Source organism: Homarus americanus, unplaced genomic scaffold, assembly GCF_018991925.1.
Source record: "Homarus americanus isolate GMGI-L3 unplaced genomic scaffold, GMGI_Hamer_2.0 scaffold24523, whole genome shotgun sequence".
Taxonomy (NCBI): domain Eukaryota; kingdom Metazoa; phylum Arthropoda; class Malacostraca; order Decapoda; family Nephropidae; genus Homarus; species Homarus americanus.
Genome location: NW_024744357.1, coordinates 3,797,710 through 3,818,875, shown reverse-complemented (window position 1 = coordinate 3,818,875; position 21,166 = coordinate 3,797,710). Strand labels below are relative to the sequence as shown.

The window sequence follows — 21,166 nt, the reverse complement described above, 5'->3', positions numbered from 1 at the left end:
GATACACACATACACACGCGAATATGTACTTACCTATACATACATACATACATACAAACACACATACACACTCACCTAACCTAAACTAACCTAACCATAACTTATACTTTCCGATCCTAACTTAAACCTAACCTATACTATCCTATTTTGTCCTCACATAATCTAACCTAACCTATCCTATCCTATTTAAATCTAACCTAATCTTTCCTAACCTATCCAGTCCCATCGTTACCCATCCTATCCTACCCTAACCTAAATTATTCTCACCTAACCTAATCTAACCAACCTAATCTAAACACTTTTGATGTCAACGCTCAGATGTAGGTAGACAAAAGCGACAAGGAAATACAACATTATTACAACATCCACTTTGCAATTTTTCCAATCAGTTTTTATTCTCAGTCGTTTCGTATTGATCTATTGTGACGTTATGTATAATTATGAGCCAATCCATAGCGTTATTCATTGGTGACGTCACATTATTGCGGGGGGGTTGACATCATATCGTAGCCAGGTTGTCTACTGGAGGGTGGTGGAGGGGGTTCATGCGCTGTACTATCCTCCGCTGTTGACGTCATGTCATACAGCCACGCCATGCGCTGGTGACGTCATGCATTACTGACTTCATGCACGAGAGAGAGAGAGAGAGAGAGAGAGAGAGAGAGAGAGAGTACTGTACATCTAACATTCATACTAACCTAAGATACATACTACAACATTCAACACATCTAACATCCACAACTACAGAAGGCAAAAACAGGTTCGGGATTGAAGCTCCTCTTGACCTACGATCACAATCACACTAGAGTTTCTACCCAGAATAAATCCACCATAGCGATGATTTTTCAACGAACTTCTCAAGTTGTCTCTCCAGCGGCAAAAAGTCATAGTAAATAAATAATAATAATAATAATAATAATAATAATAATAATAATAATAATAATACATTACGACGGGAATTTCATTTGACTCGAGAGTAACTTGTGTCACTTTTGTAAACAAACATCGCTTGGACGCTACAAACGCACACCGTGACGGATACTGCTATCCACAATCGGTTTTTTTCATCTTGGTATTCTTTAACAGGACCACACATCTCACTAAAGCGGTTAATGCTGCCATAGCTACATACAATGAAGTCATCCTGCTCTCCAACGGAGCTCAAACTGGCCGCGTAAGCTGGGAGTCTGGCCGATGGCTCCTTTCTCCAGTGTGTGGATTGTACCGTGGACTTATTGCCTGTGGATGAAATGCTATCGTGGATTTATTGCACAGAAAACTCGAGTGTGACCATAGGTTTACGGAACCGCACAGGAAGACAGATATATTCAGTCGTAGGTAAAGTCAACTACTGTATTAAAATCCCTTCACCTCTCCTCCTGAACCACGAATCCCCGAGAGATTCAAGACTCACGAATCCGAAGCATTAATGGACAGAGTAAATGTATCAGTCCACTGCTTTGGGTTCATGAGTCTGAATCTCTCTCGGGGGTTCGTGGTTCAAGATGGAGAGGTGACAGGACTTTAGTAGCTGACAGTACAGGTATAACAGTTGTTGATGGTTACGCTATGAGACTAAACAAGACCTACTGTACACACTCAACAAAAACATCTCGAACTCCTGGGCACGATGGCTGTGAGAATGAGCAGAATGGGGCTTGTGAACTGGGAATGGTTTCAGATTCTTCGTTTATTTTTCCGATTGCATAGTGCTTATAGCGTTCAAGAAGTGTTCGGTGAGAGTGTACGTGGTATACTAGCAACACTGTGCACACGAACACCCCCGGTAGACACAACATGAGGTCACTGGCAGGCAGACGGGTGATCATTACGAATACAAGATGCTCTGACCCGTCAACCAAGAGGTAAATCACGCTATTCTACTCTACAAAAGAGAGAGAGAGAGAGAGAGAGATATTCTGTCATAATTGGGGGATAGAGGGGCATATTCTCCCATAAGTGGATAGAGGGGCATATTCTCGCATAAGTGGAGGATGGAGGGGCATATTCTCCAATAAGAGGACAGAGGGGTATATTCTCGCATAAGTGGAGGATAGAGGGGCATAATTGGAGGGTGGAAGGGCATATTCTGGCATAAGGGGAGGGTAGAGAGACATATTCTGGCATAAGTGGAGGGTGGAGGGGCACATTTTGGCATAAATGGAGGGTAGAAGGGTATGTTTTGGCATAATTGGAGGGTGGAGGGAAATTCTGGCATAATTGGAGGGTATAAAGGCATATCCTCGCATAAGTGGAGGGTAGAGGGGCATAGTCTCGCTTAAGTGGAAGATAGAGTGGCATAATTGGAGGGTGGGGGCATAATTTGGCTTAAATGAAGGGTATGGAGGCAAATTCTGGCATAATTGGAGGGTGGAGGGGTATAATTTGGCTTAAGTGGAGGGTGGAGGGGCATATTCTGGTATAAGTGGAGGATGGAGGGGCATATCTGCATAGTAGGCATACAGTAGATAGTAGAGAACATAAGGAGTGGAGTTGGGGGCTTAATAACTGATTCATCTGTAAGGTAAAATCATACTATGCCCTGAAAAGGAATAGATTTAGGGGCATATTCTGGGCATAAGGAGGAGGTGAAGAGAAAGAGGAGGTAATGCAACTGTAGAGGTCGTCTTGGAGAACAGAGGGAGGAGGAGGAGGGGGAGGTCATGGAGGTCGTCTTGGGGAACAGAAGGAGGTCATGGAGGTCGTCTTGAGGAAGGGGAGAGTAGGAAGGAGGAGGAGGAAGGTGGAAAGGGGGAAAAGGAGGAGGAAAGGAGAAAGGAAGAGAGGAGGAAGGAAGGAAGGAAGGAGGGTGGAGGAAATAGTTACGTCAACAGAAGCACAACACCACAAGATGCTCTAAGGCACACAAATGCAATAAGGAACAATGACAAGTAATAACAACACGTAACATTAACAGGGCAACAACAACAACACGGAACAGTAATAGGTAACAACAACAAGAACACGGAACAGTAATAGGTAGGTAGCATGAAGTAACCTGACTTATAGCGAAGGCTGACTGGGGACGAACAAAACTGCGCTCTCTCTGCAAACATCGTCTGTCACCCTGGAACACGCGGACACCAAAACAAGTATTAAGGAAAGACGAGGTTACGTATGAGAGAGAGAGAGAGAGAGAGAGAGAGAGACGTGTTGAATATGTGAGAAAAGCAGGTTATCCATAAGCTACTGTTTGAGGTTACATTCTTGGATACGTGGAAAAAGCATTGAAAGTCATATCAGAGAAACATATTTTTTTTGGGGGGGGGATACGTGAGAAAGCCATCATGATTATTGAAGAAAGACATATTTTTGGAGGGATGAGAATGCTGATTACCAGAAGCCATAGTAAAGGTACACATAATTGGACAGGTGAGACATAATACATAAACCAATGCACAAAGCCATAGTTGGGACACATATTAGGTACGTGAGAAAGACATTAGGGATACATACTGGATAGACACGTGAGACATAACATATAAAGCAGGATACAAAGCCATATTCAAAGACACATTTAGGACACGTGATACATAATTGAGACATACAGGGACAAAGGCATCTATAACTCAATACATGGGCAACACGAAATCATAAACAGAGATCTTTCAGCTCGTTTAAAATACAAATGACGTGTGGTTTGGTTAGGTTAGGTTAGGTTACGTTAAGATGGGAGGGGTTTGGTTAGGTTAGGTTAGGATGGAAGGGGTTAGGTTAGGTTAGGTTACGTTGAGATGGGAGGGGTTTGGTCAGGTTAGGTTAGGATGGAAGGGGTTAGGTTAGGTTGGGAGGTTTGGTTAGGTTAGGTTGGAGGAGGTTTGATTTGGTTAGGTTAGGTTAAGTTAGATTATGGTAGAAAGTTAGGTTAGGTTGGGTTTAGTTAAGTTAGAAGGAAGATAAGTTAGGTTTTTGTTTATTTTAGAGGTTGGTTAGGTTAAGTTAGATAAGGTTGGGTTAGGTTATGGGAAAATAAGGGATAGCTAGTTTAGGCAAAATTAGGTTAGGTTAGGTTAGGTTAGGTTAGGTTAGGTTAGGGTAGGTTAGGTTAAGCTATAGGTAAGATTTGGTCAAGTTTAGGATGTTTAGGTTAGCTTAAGTTTGATATTGTTAGGTTAAGTTAATCATGGTATACCAAAGCCACACTAACATCACAGTCATGTTGTCTGTCTGCTGGGAAGGCTCACTGTCTCAGAAGGGTCACGAGTTCACGGTGAAAGTACAGCACCACACAGTCAAAAAAGGATCTTCACGGCTGGGTCCGATGATTTGGGAAATGAACACTGCGTCTCCCCTTATCTCGGCAGGGTTGTCAGAATCCTTTGTCCGTTGTTTCATATTGCCTAACACAAAATCGTAAGGATACTTTTTGGAGCGAGTGTTATAATGACAATAACTTCATTTCCTACCCATTAGATTAAGTGAAAGTAGAGGGCGGTGCGGATACAGTACACTGAATGGGTGAACCTTGGATGTAGTGTGGCTGGCTGAGCACTACAGGCCATTTTGTTCTGTTAAACGCTGTGGGACTGATGTCATGGGCATGTATAAGGATTTGTTCCAAGTTGCACCACACAGATAAATATATACACGTGGTTTTATAAGCTCGTATCACGATAAAGATATTCTTATACGTATATTGAGATGAATAACATGTTGGTATACAAATAGACACACTTGGAAAATAACGCCAGTGTCCTCTCAGTACAATGACTAAAACCATCTGCAGGAAGAAACTAAACACGGTCTTATGTGTAACTTCTCGTTTGTGATGTGTTTAACCTAGTTTAACTGTTGTAGTGAAAAAAGGAGATAGTTTACCCTCACTGTTCAAGAGTTGGTGTGTGTGTGTGTGTGTGTGTGTGTGTGTGTGTGTGTGTGTGTGTGTGTTGTGGTGGTGGTGGTGGTGGTTGCGGCGGAAGGAACTGAGAGAGATATAATGAGGTGTGAGGAATTTATTTAGCCTTGCCCTAGTTAAGTGTGAGTCCCTGAGAGAGGCATTGACTCCCTCCCTCCCTCCTTCCCTCCACACACACACACACACACATACAGTACATACACACACACACACACACACACACACACCTGTCAACCCTGTCATCTCTTAAGTAACATTGCATTACTTTCTCGTCAGCACACACACACACAGGAAAGTCATTCATATCCGACATCACAAGGGGCCATTGACACGCTAATATTTCCTAAGTGTAATTTTTATCTATCGACACTAACAACCCTGGTGGAAGACTTAATAACTAACAATTAAAGTGAAAGTCATAACCTGAAATACGATACTTATACTAATGACAATATCACTCCCCCCCCCCCTTTGCTTCCTGTAAAAGCTCTCGCTGAAGTGTTTAAAGTAATAGCTTTCATCTTCTGTAATTCAAGCATGATAATTCGCTATGTCAAGTATCATACAGACGGATGGAGGGTTGGACTCGCAGGCATGACGCTCCTCCCCAGAATGAAGCTAACAGGCATACACGGTAACTGGGTAAGTACTGGTAATGAAGCTGTCAAGAGGTGGGCGTGACAACAGGAGTCTCAGTACGCATGCGCAGAGCCTTTGTTTACGTTTCATTGATGGCGGGTCGTCGTTCCCTCCCGGTCTCCCGGTCTTCACATGGAGGCTCATTATATATTCTGTTTTCGACCTTAATTCGGGTTTATACACAAGAAAATAATAGTTAATTATTGACCAATTTAGAGAAAGTTAATATATACTTAAGAATTATTTTACCACCGCGAAAATTATATGCTGAGGTAATATTAACATAAAAAAAGTATCATTCACTGTTATTCACAATCTATCAGAATATCCAGCGATGCAAACGTAGATAACTAATTCACTCCCTAGTTCATTAAATACTAAAATCTTTAATACGACAAAGCAACCATGTCACAGTTTCACCCATTGCACCTTAACACAATCAATATACTAACCTAACCTCTCTGCTATGGATGTATGTTTGATTATTTATTTTTCTCGTTTATCCAGTGCTTGTCTACCATCTTATTAAACTGGCCCTAAACTGATCAAGACTGTACACTCTTGTTCGGGTTTTATTGACAGAATTTGTACATGTTATCAGTGTTAGGTAGCGGGTGATGTTATTGATGTGGGGTGATGTTAATTGATGTAGGGTGATGTTATTGATGTGGAGGTCTTAGTTATTGATGTAGGGTGATTTTAATTGATGTGATGGTGAGGTTTAAAATGTGGGGTGATTTTAATTGATGTGGAGGTGTTAGTTATTGATGTGGTGGTGATGTTAATTGACGTCGGGTGATTGCAATTGATGTGGTGGTGATGTTAAAAATGTGGGGTGATTTTAATTGATGTGGAGGTGTTAGTTATGATGGTGATGTTAATATGTGGGGTGATTTTAATTGATGTGGTGGTGATGTTAAAATATGGGGTGATTTTAATTGATGTGGTGGTGATGTTATTGATGTGGTGGTGATGTTAATTGACGTCGGGTGATTGCAATTGATGTGGTGGTGATGTTAAAATGTGGAGGGTGTTAGTTATTGATGTGGTGGTGGTGTTGATTGATGTGGGGTGATGTTATTGATGTACGGTGACGTTAATTGACGTGGTGGTGATGTTAATTGATGTTGGGTGATGTTTATTGATGTGGCAGGGTGTTAGCTATTGATGTGGGGTGATGTTAATACCACACTAACATGTTAACTGTAATTGAAGGTATACATTTTGGTATTAATTTTGTTATAGGTAATCATTACAGTAACACTATATCATCTTTCTTTATACCTCTCATGGTGTGTGTGTGTGTGTGTGTGTGTGTGTGTGTGTGTGTGTGTGTGTGTGGAAGGTGTTTTTTGGCTATATATGTGTAAAATGTGTGTGTTCGTGGAAAGTTCTAAAGTTACTTTTGATGATGATAATAATAATAATAATAATAATAATAATAATAATAATAATAATAATAATAATAACAGGAAAGTTCGTGAATATAGAATCAATAAAAGCTGTTATTACGGTGTACAGCCTCACTATCGCGCGCACACACACACACACACACACACACACACACACAGAAGACGATATACTTACAGACATAAAGGATCTTACTATGGTTTTAGATAAATACAGCAACACAAACAAAGAAAGATACAGGCAGACACGGAGGTGGTATAGACAGACAGACAGACAGACAGACAGACAGATAGACAGACATATTGGGAGGGACATAAGGGGAAAATAATCATAGTATCAATAATAATCTTATTTTTTTTTTAAGTTGGATGTTTACTCACATTATTGTTGTTATTGTTATTGTTGTTGTTCTTGTTGTTGTTGTGGTGGTACTGCTGCTGCTGGTGGTGTGAGTGCCTGACGAAGCTCCTCTCCTTCTTCATGGCCGTCGGGTCCTGCTGCCCCCTTGCCTCGCCGCCCTGAAACACACAAATATTATTATCAGCATGAAGACAAGTTATTGGGACTATTTTAATATTAATTTGCCCTAACCTAACCTAACCTAATGAGACGTACCGGTAACCTAACCTAATCTAACCTGACGTACCGGTAACTTAAACTAACCTAAACTGACGTACCGGTAACCTAATCCAAACTAACCTAAACTGACGTACGAATAACCTAACCTAATCTGACGTACCGGTAACCTAACCTAACGTACCGGTATCCTAACCCAATCTGACGACGTACCGGTAGCCTAACCTAACCTAACGTACCGGTAGCCTAACCTAATCTAACCTGACGTACCGGTAACCTAGCCTAAACTAACCTAAACTGACGTACCGGTAGCCTAACCTAACCTAACGTACCGGTAACCTAACCTAGGCCTACCAGTGATAATCTAACCTCCCCTACCACCCCCCCCAAAAAAAACAAGCCTATAATACCTCTCAAATAACACCTACATGTATGTATAAAGTTAATACAATCACTATAAATAATTCCTAAATACATATCAAATTTGGAATTTTTATAAGCTATCATTTAGTATGTAACAATGTACCGTCTATAAGTACCGCCTATAAGTACCGCCTATATGTACCGTCTATAAGTACCGCCTATATGTACCGTCTATAAGTACCGCCTATATGTACCGTATATGTACCGTCTATATGTACCGTCTATAAGTACCGTCTATATGTACCGTCTATATGTACCGTCTATATGTACCGTCTATAAGTACCGCCTATATGTACCGTCTATAAGTACCGCCTATACAGTATGTACCGTCTATAAGTACCGTCTATATGTACCGTATATAATTACCGTCTATACCATTAAGAGGAACTTTAATGAAGTAGATTTTTTTTAGCAGTAAGGGAGAGTAAAATTGTACTGCCAGAGAGCAAGGAATGGTGATGGGAAAACGCCTGGTAGTCAGTCAAGAGTCACTGTTGTTCTGGGTTCAGGAGGCGACAGTGATATACCATTTAACACACGAGATGAATCAGTGTAAATATATATAATTTAACCGAATCTGATTAATCTGACCTGACTTAACCTAATTTAATCTAACCTTAACCTATTTTAATCTGACCTAACGTAACCTAATCTAATTTAACCAAAAGCTAACGTAACCTAATCTGATCTAACTTAACCTAACCTAATCTAACCTAACCTAACCTAATTTAACCCAAAGCTAACCTAACATAATCTAACATAACCTGATTTAATATAACCTGATCTAACCCAATGTTAGGTTAGGTTAAGTTAGGTTTTTCTATTTAATGTAAATATTTTAACACCGTAGCCTACCTCCAGGATTTAAGACACTACTACTACTACTACTCTCTTGAATCACTTCCTCGTTCATACACTAATTAATTCTTATCAGTACTAAAGCTATGGTTGAGTTTACCCATAATAATAACTACTCCAGTGAAATGTAAATGAATAGAAGAGACACATTAACACTTTCCTAATCTGTGATCCTCTACCTACGATAATACAACACTAACTTAAACATACACATCCTAAACTGATAAAAGTATACATAGAGCATAAATAATAACAGTGGATATCCATTCTTTCCAGCACAGATTATGGTTTTGGCTTTAGTTTAGGTATATCTTTATTAATTTTTTGGTCTGGGGAAACACAACATACATTTGTTTATCGAACTGTACCGAGAATGTTTTGTGTTTTGTGGTGTAAATAATGAAAGACTTGATCCTGGGTGGTGAGATAAATGTTGTGTGTGCTGGATAGAAGGAACGGCCCTCCAGGGAACAACTTTACCTGTGGGTTGTGGAAGGCCACACGACGTCCCCTACCGCCCATTGGTACTTGTATAAGAAGCATCGCCCTCCCACTCAGACTGTTCTATCACGTCTTAAAAACAGGCGTCTTCACAGCTCCGCCCACTTACCATGTGACGCCTGATACGTTTTGAGCCCTGAGTGGGTGTCGTTCAGAAAGTCTCTTAGTTTTATAATTCGGAGATTTCGACACTAAACTTCTTAAACGAGAAAGAAGTATTCAGATCTCCGTCGTTTCTTGATCAGAGAAAACCGTCACTTGTACGTTTTCTGTCGTTGTGGAGTTGGGGGGTGTACTGTAGGTCGTGTGATGTGAAGGATTTTATTTCTCACTTATTCTCACTGTCAAGCACTCGTCATTTGCCTTTTCTTTGCAGTATTCTAAGTCTGTTACTACACTTACACCTCCCTCAGCTGTCAACTAAGCAAGGTAATGTTAATTCAGAATCCGTTTTCTTTCGTAATGAAGAACAGAGAGAGAGAGAATGTAGGAGCTTTCTGGGGTAACTTGTCTATTCCTCTTGGCACTTATGTATCGTGCAGTCTGCGGCTTTTATTTTACATACGGCTACACATCGATCCTTTATTTTGGATTAGTTGATTGATTGATTTTCAGGGCCTCCCAGAATGAATTAAGAACTTTTCTGTTATTTATACCTGTAAAAGATATTACATATAAAACCTACACTTGAGAAATATTTTATAACGGTGACTGGCTTGGCTGTTAGAGACTTGAACACTTGAGAAACTAACAACTTTCTTTCGGTAAAATCCGTAAAAAGAAAAACAAAATCAGATACATATTTCTGTGTCCATCTATAAAAATATCTACAGTTGTACACCAAACTTTATCAATTAAATAATGGGTATTTTTTTTTTCGGACATGAGCCCCTAGGGCCTAGGGCTTGATCAATATGTTTTTCCAGTGTATTTTGGTGTTTTAAACGAATCTGACTTTTATATTTGGCGAAAATTTATCGTTTTTGCCCCCCCCCCCCAATCGATAATGGAGGAGGGCCTGGGATAATGCGGTTTTGGGTGGGGAAGAACACGAAAACTACTCGTCTAATCTAACCAATCCTAACCCCTAGCCGGGGGGGCTCCATCCCCATACCCCCGGTAAGCTTAGCTTAAACTAACCAAACCTATCCTATTCATTTCTAACAAGAATAAATGGGGTTCAAAAGACTAAAAATACTGAGATCTAAATGTTTCGGTAGTTTTAAACTTTGGGGCGCGCCATTGCTGAAAGTACAATATACCTGTACCTTAGTTAGAAGTGGAAGGACCAGAGATAGGTTCAGGGTCAACCTCTCATGCTTGTTCTTTCTAAAATCACAAGGCAATTTACAGTGCAGGCACTCAACAGATGTAATTGGATAGCTTGATCGTCTTTCTCGTAAATCTCAGCAATAAACTTAAAATAGTCGTAGGAGCACAATTCACACCCAACTCATACCACGGCCATTGTCACACAAGTTACTGAAATTGAAATCCTTCAAATCCGTACCTTGGCTCCTCCCTTTAAAAAAAATTATATTTTGATTAGTCGAAAAAAATTCGCGTGATGAGATCAATACATCATTGGTCACGACTGGAAGACGTCACGCACGCGTATGTAAACACGCTGAGAATTAGCTAACTTTCACAATGATAACATCTCCTCACATAAACGAATACTGAAAAGTACGTAATATCAATTAATTCCATTGTGTCGTTATTATCCATTTCCGCCAGGTATATATGGGGTTCAAAATGCTCAGCATAGGGAAATCTAAATGTTTCAGTAATTCATAACTTTGGGGCGCGCTATGTCCGAAAGTAAAATAATACCAAATATTGACATGAAAATTTAAATCAATGATATATATATATATATACATATATATATATGTATATATATATATATATATATATATATATATATATATATATATATATATATATATATATATATATATATATATATACCCTCGAACGGAATGTAAGGATTACCTGTAGAACCACCACCCCAGCTTATTTCACCAAAAGATTATTAACCAGCTTAATACTATATGAGGGGGGATGAAGTAGGGCTAGGTTAGACTTTTAATCTTAAGGCGAAATAAACTGGGATGGAGATTACTAAAAAATATTTCTAGAGCATTGTTACAAAAGAGGAACTACGTGTTTTGAGTACAGCAATTATAAAAAAAAACTGAAGCCCCCTTCCCCCTCCTCCATCACCACTACCACAGGATGTTCCGGAAAGGGCACAAAGGAACGTATTCTATTGTCCTTAAGTTTATTGTTCGTCAACTGTCCTTGCCCTTGCTCGAGTGTTATAAACGAAGTAATTCAAATGACAGTATAAACAGACTACCCACAACAATGTTTCAGAGGAATAAAATATTCGATAATTGTGTAACATTACAGCAATTTGGCCAATCACCTGAAGAATCACCATCCCAGCTTATTTCACCTAAAGATTAACCACCTAAATAGTGTTAAGGTGGTTAAATCTTTAGGTGAAACAACAGAATAGTCTTCGAATATCATATTTATTAAACTCACCTAAACATAACACCTTCGATTATACCTAGCAGCTTATCCTAAACCATAAACATTTATTTCTGCTTCAAAATATAGCATAACCATCCTGACGTGGGCTAAAAACACACTTTAGTTACACGCTTTTTTCCTACTAATTGTGAGGGAGGTTCCTGAGACTAGAGTAGGCTACCCCGCTGTGTAAATAGACCGGCCGGTGGTAAGGGTGGGGGGTTGGGTGTAGGGTGGCAGGGAGGTAGTGTCTCGCTGGTGAGGGAATGTGACGTGACGGTAGAGGTGGCTGGCTAGTGACTGACACACCACACATGATGACACGCCTTCCTCACATGACTATTACACTTCGCAGCAACGGGATAGAAGCCATTTTCGTCCGTGTGTTTGTACGTCAGACAGAGAGAACCATAAAGGCTTGGGTAATCGCTTTTTGGGTTAAGTAGCCCACATCTCATATTGAATTATCGATAAAATATTCTTATAAGTGAAATAAAAAAAAATATTTACCTTATAGTCATAAAGTTTATTAGACGAGCATAAACACTTTAATAATCACAAAATAAGAATAATAAAGCATTACCAATAGTTACTAAAATAAATCCTGACAGGAATAAATAAGATCTATAACTTAGTTTATCAAGTGGTGATTAATTTGACCCGCCAAAACTCATCAACTTGTGTCCAATATAAATGCCAGACCCCAAGTTCCGACTGATTATATACTACCATCACCTCCAGTGAGAAGACGTTATTTTTTACTCAACCTGACAGATGAGTAATTAAGGCAGCCGAACAGAGATTAATGAGAGAGGTTAAGATGCATAAGGAGAGGCAGCAGAACGTCACTCGTCAACAGGGAATGACTCACGCGCCAGGAATGTTGTGGTGACTTCACAATTTGTCACCCGGAGAAAAAATTATGGTAGTTATTATCATTATTATTATTATTATCATTGTTATTATTGTTGTTGTTATTCAGATAATATAATTTTGTTTGCATTATTGGTTGAAATACACTACCTTTAACCCATTAAGTATAAATAGTTCGGACTCAGAGGTTTAAGTCGTCGTACTCAAGGGGTTAACTCATCGTACTCAAGGGGTTAAAGGAGGCTGTATTCAATGATAACTTAGGTTTTTGTGGGGAATTGAGAAACAAAGTAAGTGAAAGTAATGGCTGTCGGTGAGCAAAGGTGGTGATAATGTCAGTGTGAGGTAATGGTGACGTCAGTGAGGTGGTGGTGACGTCAGTGTGAGGTAGTGATGATGTCAGTGTGAGGTAGTGATGATGTCAGTGTGAGGTAGTGATGATGTCAGTGTGAGGTAGTGATGACGTCAGTGTGAGGTAGTGGCGTCATGATGTCAGTGTGAGGTAGTGGTGACTCGTGTAGTAGTGGTGATGTCAATGTGAGTTGGTGCCAGCAAGGTTGTGTGGATGACTGAAGAATATAAACACACACACACACACACACACACACACACACACAAAACATGGAAATAGATCATTCTACCCTCCTTCCTCTCGCTGATTGAATCCCGGGGATTATAGGTCACCCATCTCTAAATAGGGTAACTAGTTAAGTTACCTGGGGAATTAAAGGCAGTCAATTGTATTGCCGATCACGCTGCCTCCTCTACTGATTCTACTGAACGCTTCGCACTGTCCTTAAGTCCCTAACTCGTCTTCAGTATTACCATCAGTATTATTCAAACAAATAAACGTTTCTGAACTCAAGCATCCGACGCTTTCCACAACAAATCTAAATAACCCCCAAAATAACTAATTAAGGATGATCTATTGGTTAGCAAATTCCGCTGGTGGGTTTGTTAATCGTTCTTATTGGTTAAGTGTAATTATAGTCGTTTACCACGGTCGGCCAATCATATGACACCACGTCACTACACCACCGGGGCTGCACATGACGTCATAACGGGAAGAGTATTGTTGACGTCTTCGTCTCCGTCAGTCGTAGAGAAGCGGCATCATCATCAACTGCTACTGTGGTCGATGAAGGGCAGACAGACACACCGACAGACACTCAGACAGACACACCGACAGACACACCGACAGACACTCAGACAGACACACCGACAGACACACCGACACCGTAATTTTGCAGAGGATAGCTAATGAGTGTAATAATTATTTTGGTTGATATGGTCGGGTGACTACCTGGCCTCAGTGGTCCACTAAAACAGTGAGTGTGTTTGAAAGTGTACATGTATCTCACACTCCCCCATCACCCACACTCCCGCTCCTCCATCATCCACACTCCCGCCCCTGCATCACCCACCCTCCCATCAACCTACACTCCCATCACCCACACCTGCATTCCCACACTCCTTCATCACCCACACCCCCATCACCCACACCCTGCATTACCCACACCTCCATCACCCACACTCCCCCATCACCCACACCCCCCATCACTCACACTTCCCCATCACCCACACCTCCATCACCCACACCCTGCATCACCCACACCTCCCCCCATCACCCACACTCATCCACTCACACCCCCATCACCCACACTCCCTCACTACCCACGCCTCCATCACCCACACCTCCTATCACCCACACCCCCATCACTCACTCTCCCATCACCCACACCTCCATCACCCACACTCCTGCATCACCCACACTCCCCCATCACCCACACTCATCCATCACCACACTCCCCATCACCACCCACATTACCCATTCCTCCATCACCCACACCTCCATCACCCACACCTCCCCCATCATCCTCACCTTCCATCTCCCCACACCCTCACACCCACACCCCCTATCACCCACTCCCATCACCCACACTCCTCAATCACCCACACCTGCATCACCCACACCTCCATCACCCACACTACCCATCACCCACACCCCATCACCCACACCCTGCATTACCCACGCCCTGCATTACCCACACCCCCATCACCCACACTCCTCCATCACCCACACTTCCCATCACCCACACCCCCATCACCCACACCCTCCATCACCCACACCCTCCTTCCATCTCCACACTCCTCAATCACCCACACCCTGCATCACCCACACTCCCCCATCACCCACACTCATCCATCACTCACACTCCCCATCACCCACGCCCTCCATCACCCACACTCCCTGCATCACCCACACCTCCATCATCCACACTTCCATCACCACACCCCCAATCACCACACTCATCCATCACCACACCTCCTGCATCACCCACACTCCCCCCCCATCACCCACACTCATCCTCACCCACACTCCTGCATACCCAAACTCCCCCATCACCCACACTCATCCATCACCCACACCCTGCAACACCCAAACTCCCCATCACCCACACCCCGCATCACCCACACTCTCCCATCACCCACACTCCTGCATCACCCACACTCCCCCATCACCCACACTCATCCATCACCCACACCCCTGCATTCCCACTCCCCATCACCCACACTCCTGCATCACCCACACCCTGCATCACCCAAACTCCCCATCACCCACACTCCCGCATCACCCACACCTCCACACCCACACCTCCATCACCCACACCCCCCATCACCCACACTCATCCACACCCACACTCATTCATCACCCACATTGCCCATCACCCACACTCCTCATCACCCACACTCATCCATCACCCACACTCATCCATCACCCACACTCCTGCATCACCACACTCATCCATCACCACACTTCCCATCACCCACACTCCCCCATAACCCACACTCATCCATCTCATGTTGTCTTTACGGTTAATTGAAGAAAAACATAAGTTATTTGGTATAATGTTTTATCCCTGGGTGTAGAGGAGGCTGGAGTGTGGAGTTTACGGTGTGGGGAGTGGGAGAAGAGGCTAGTGGGGTGCTTCAGGGAGTGGAGTGTGGGAGGTGAAGTGACTCAGAGGTTGCGAGAAAGTAGGAGGAGGAGGAGGCAACCGTTGTCTAGGTCCTTGCACACACACACACACACACACACACACACACACACCACAAGGAACCACAACCTTATGACTCACACTCGTTTGTGGTGTGTGTGTGGGGGGAGGGATGTGTAGGTGTGTGTGGGGGGTGGGATGTGTGTGTGGGGGGATGTGTGTAGGTGTGTGTGTGGGGGGGATGTATGTGTGTGTGTGGGGGGTGTAGGTGTGTGTGTAAAACATTAATTTATATAATAATAATAATAATAAACCAGACATCTCCACCCTTAGACTTTAAAGAAAGGGTTTTATTTACACGTTTCACCCCACCCCAACCCACCCTAGCACACCCAACCCCATCCCACCCACAAGAGACGACAAATAATTAAACATTAAAACTTCCACCGAAATACATGTATCACACACACACACACACACACACACACACACACACACACACACACACACACACACACACACACACACACACACACACACACACTCGAGCATGTGAAGAAAAATATAATGAATAATCTTTAAAAATCTCTGATAATTTGGAACTTGACACACGACGAGAGATGTTGGGGAGGAGGAGGAGGGTGAAGAGAAGAGATGTTGGGGAGGAGGAGAAGGTAAGAGGGAGGAGGAGGAGAGGGAGAGAGGAAGGTGTTGAAGAAGAGGAAGGAGATGTTGGGGAGGAGGAGGAGGGTGTTGAAGAGGAGGAGGAGGAGAGGGAGAGAGGAGGTGGAAGAAGAGGAAGGAGATGTGGGGAGGAGGAGGAGGTGTTGAAGAGGGAGGAGGAGGAGGAGAGAGGAAGGTGTTGAAGAAGAGGAAGGAGATGTTGGGGAGGAGGAGGAGGGTGTGAAGAGGGAGGAGGAGGAGAGGGAGAGGAAGGTGTTGGAAGAAGAGGAAGGAGATGTTGGGGAGGAGGAGGAGGGTGTTGAAGAGGGAGGAGGAGGAGAGGGAGAGAGGAAGGTGTTGAAGAAGAGGAAGGAGAGTGGGGAGGAGAGGAAGGTGTTGAAGAGGGAGGAGAGGAGAGGGAGAGAAGGAGGTGAGGAGGGAGGAGAGAGGGAGGAAGGAGGTGTAGAGGAAGGAAGAGGAGAGAAGAGGTGTAGAGGAAGGAAGAGGGAGAGGAAGGGGAGGTGTAGAGGGAGGGAGAGGGAGAGAAGAAGGTGTAGAGGGAGGGAGAGAAGGGGAGGTGTAGAGGGAGGGAGAGAAGGAGGTAGAGGAAGGGAGAGGGAGAGAAGGAGGTGTAGGAGGAAGGAAGAGGAGAGAAGGAGGTGTAGAGGAAGGAAGAGAGGGAGAGAGAAGGAGGTGTAGAGGGAAGGAAGAGGGAGAGAAGGGAGGTGTAGAGGAAGGAAGAGGAGAGAAGGGTGTAGAGGAAGGAAGAGGGAGAGAAGGAGGTGTAGAGGGAGAGAAGGAGGTGTTGCATGTGAGTCGAAAGTTAACCTTGGTGGATTAGGTATCAGCTGGTTTATGCTTGTTGTGTGTGTTGTCAGCCGCCGTCACTAGAGGGAGGGAGGGGAAGGGATGGAGGAGGGAGGGGAGAAGGAGGGAAGGAGGAGGGAGTGAGGGAAGGCGGGGATAAGGGAGACTGAACCTGAGCTATTTTGACTTTGTTTACTTACGTTCCTTCTCACTTCCGTCATTAATAAACAAGATAACTGGGAAAGATTAACGGGTCACCTGAAGAATCTCCACCTCACCTTACGCTAACCTAACCTAACGCTAACCTAACGCTAACCTAACCTAACGCTAACCTAACCTAACGCTAACCTAACGCTAACCTAACCTAACGCTAACCTAACCTAACGCTAACCTAACCTAACCTAACGCTACCTAACCTAACGCTAACCTAACACTAACTAACGCTAACCTAACGCTAACCTCAACCTAACGCTAACCTAACCTAACGCTAACCTAACCTTAACGCTAACTCAACCTAACGGTAACCTAACGCTAACCTAACCTAACGCTAACCTAACCTAACCTAACGCTAACCTAACCTAACGCTAACCTAACCTAACGCTAACCCAACCTAACCTAACCCAACCTAACGCTAACTCCAACCTTAACGCTAACCTAACCTTAACGCTAACCTAACCTAACGCTAACCTAACCTAACGCTAACCTAACCTAACGCTAACCTAACCTCATTTAACCTAACGCTAACCTAACGCTAACCTAACCTCATTTAACCTAACGCTAACCAGATTAACTATAGATGTGAATTAAATTTGTTAAATGTAGCGAGATAATCATATGGACATGTTGGGTAATTAGCAATATTATGACGTCAGAGTCTAGTTAAGGAGTTTGTTGTGTGGCCTCGGAGGGGAGGGGAGAGGGGGTAGGTAGGTGGTTTAGTTACCTTTACAACCAAACTATGTTAGTGTGTTGTCTAATGGTTGTTGAGTCATAAGGGTCGTTAGTAGATGACCTCAGAGGGTTGGGTAATTAGTTACAGCCGCTGGTGATTAAGTACATTACAGTCATCAGTGTTGAGGCATTACCACTACCACAGGTATCATCTTCATTAAGGTGTATCACGTGAAGATTAGGCACCCTCCAATTTAATTTTTTGTACCTTGAGATTAGAAACATCCTGATGCTAACCTAATCTAACCAAACATACATACATACACACACACACACACACACACACACACACACACACACACACACACACACACACACACATCCTATGATATTCAACCATCACTTTACACTAACACTGTATTGATCCAAGGTTGGCATTGTAGGATAGAGGGAACGCCAGACGCTACTTATTGCTCGTGGTGGCGCTGTTTTAACTAATCGTGTAAAGGCTCAGTCGCCAATGAGGAGGAGGAGGAGGAGGAAAGAAGAAAAGGGAAGGAAGGGATCGAGAAGGAGAAGACAGAGAGTGAAAGGAGGAGAAGAAGAAGAAGAAGAAGAAGAAGAAGAAGAAGAAAGAAGAAAAGAACGTAAAAGGAGACAAAAATAGAGTAAAGGAGAAGAAAGAAAGTAAGAAAGATGGTCAGTAGAGAGAGGTACCCAGCCTTAAGTTATGACAAATTATAGGTCACACTCAAGTTACGACAAATTATAGGTGACACTTAAGTTACGACAAATTGTCTCAAGTTACGACAAATTATAGGTGACACTCAAGTTACGACAAATTATAGGTGACTCTTAAGTTATAGATATTACGTCATGTTACGCCCCTGAGTGTTGGTGTGGTCGTAGGTGACGGGGTGGGGTGGATAAGGGCCAGACATGACACAGTGATCAGCGAGGCATAACGTGAATCATCTTATCCCAGCACGCTACAGGAAAAACAAAACTGGTTCATTGTTGTTGTTGCTATTACTATTGTGGTCACGATTGTTGTTATTGTTGTTGTTATTATTATTGCTGTTGTTGTTGTTGCTATTATTAACGTGGTCACGATTGTTGTTGTTGTTGTTGTTGTTATTATTGTTGTTGTTGTTGTTGTTGTTGTTGTTGTTGTTATTGTGGTCACGATTGTTGCTGTTGTTGTTGTTATGTTGTTGTTGTTGTTGTTGTTGTTGTTGTTGTTGTTGTTAGTGTTGTTGTTGTTGCTGTTGTTGTTGTTGTTGTTGTTGTTGTTGTTGTTGCTGTTGTTGTTGTTATTATTGTGGTCACGATTGTTGTTGTTGTGTTGTTGTTATTAGTTGTTGTTGTTGTTGTTGTTGTTGTTGTTGTTGTTGTTATTATTGTGGTCACGAATGTTGTTGTTGTTGTTGTTATTATTGTTGTTGTTGTTGTTGTTGTTGTTGTTGTTGTTGTTTTTATTATTGTGGTCACGAATGTTGTTGTTGTTGTTGCTGTTGTTATCATTATTATTATTTTTATTACACGCAGCTGGGAATGCCCACCAGCATTACAGTTGAGGAAGTCTGTCTGTCTGTCTCTCTCTCAATCTGTCTATCTGTCTCTCTGTCTTGATCTATTTCTGTCTGTCTCTCTCTCAATCTGTCTTCATCTATCTGTCTGTCTGTCTGGCGGTGATAGGTGGAGAGAGTTGGACAGACCACGTGTAGAAAGTGACGGGAAAGTGCCAAGACAACTGCAGGTAGAATCACCACACACACACACACACACACACACACACACACACACACACACACACACACATACATACATACATACATACATATAATCATAATTATAATTATAGTATTTTTTTATGTTAGACAGGTGTAATTAACACATAAATACATATAATTAGTAGCTTCAGGTGAGTGTCGTTTCTTATATATACGTTCAGTGTCGTGTGTTGGTCCTCGTACACAGCCATATACAGTCATACACAGTCACTCAGCCATACAGTCATACACAGCCATACAGTCATACACAGCCACAGTCATACACACAGCCATACAGTCATACAGCCCACACAGTCATACACAGCCATACAGTCATACACAGCCATACAGTCATACACAGCCACACAGTCATACACAGCCACACAGTCATACAGCCCACACAGTCACACAGCATACAGTCACACAGCCATGCAGTCATACACAGCCATACAGTCATACACAGCCATACAGTCATACAACCCACACAGTCATACACAGCCATACAGTCATACACACAGCCACATCAAGCCCACACAGTCAACACAGCATACAGTCATACACAGCCATGGTCATACGACATACACACAGCAAAGTCATACACAGCCATACAGTCATACACAGCCATGCAGTCATACACAGCCATACAGTCATACAGCCCACACACAGCCACACACCTCACACACAGCCCACACACAGCCACACACACACCCACACACAGCCACGATCAATCCTGCTGTAGAAAGTCAGCTAGTTAGTCAGGAGTTGAGTTCAATGACTGGGTACGACGAATCATCCGTAATTTTTGGTGAATTCAATTGCAACCACCACGCCTCCCCCCCCCTTCACCCCCCCGCTTCCTCCTCCGTCTGCTGTACGTAATTTAGCGAAAACCACGTGTATGCGGGCATGGCGTGTGAGGATTGGCTCTCGTTCATTTGGTAACTATCCAATGAATAGTTTAGATGGGATTAGGTTAAGTTTGTGAGGTTAGGTTTATGAGGTTAGGTTTGGTTGGGTTTGGTTAGGTTAGGTTTAGTTAGACCCCAGTCCTAATAGACCCAAGACCTAATAGACCGCAGTCCTACTTAAAACTAGGGTCTATTAGGACTGCATATTATTATTGAACCAGTCACACACACACACACACACACACACACACACACACACACACACACACACCGCTTGCGCCATACTGTCAGCTGGTCTGTATACATTGTCTCTTCCTGTCTAAAAAAACCTAAGACCTAGTGAACGGTGCTTAATAATCCCGGGGGGAGGGAGGGCGGGGGTTGGCTTGACATATAAAGGGAAGGAGGAGTAGGAAAGAAGAAGATAACGAAATGGGAGGAAGGAAGAGA

At 42.8% G+C, this 21,166-nt stretch overlaps 1 protein-coding gene across 13 annotated transcripts in view; it reads right to left on the bottom strand.

Annotated features, from left to right (window-relative positions):
- The window catches only part of LOC121877868 (CBP80/20-dependent translation initiation factor-like), a 130,257-nt gene that overhangs the window by 35,099 nt on the left and 73,992 nt on the right, over positions 1–21,166 (bottom strand). For 8 of the 13 annotated variants that reach the window (XM_042383780.1, XM_042383783.1, XM_042383778.1 and 5 more), the window contains 2 exons: positions 7,285–7,422; positions 2,999–3,067 (listed from right to left, as the gene is read on the bottom strand). In XM_042383780.1, coding sequence (XP_042239714.1) covers positions 2,999–3,067; positions 7,285–7,422 — 207 coding nt within the window. Of the gene's footprint in view, positions 1–2,998; positions 3,068–7,284; positions 7,423–9,241; positions 9,919–21,166 lie in introns of all 13 variants that reach the window. The other 5 variants (XM_042383784.1, XM_042383791.1, XM_042383792.1 and 2 more) reach the window with 3 other exon arrangements.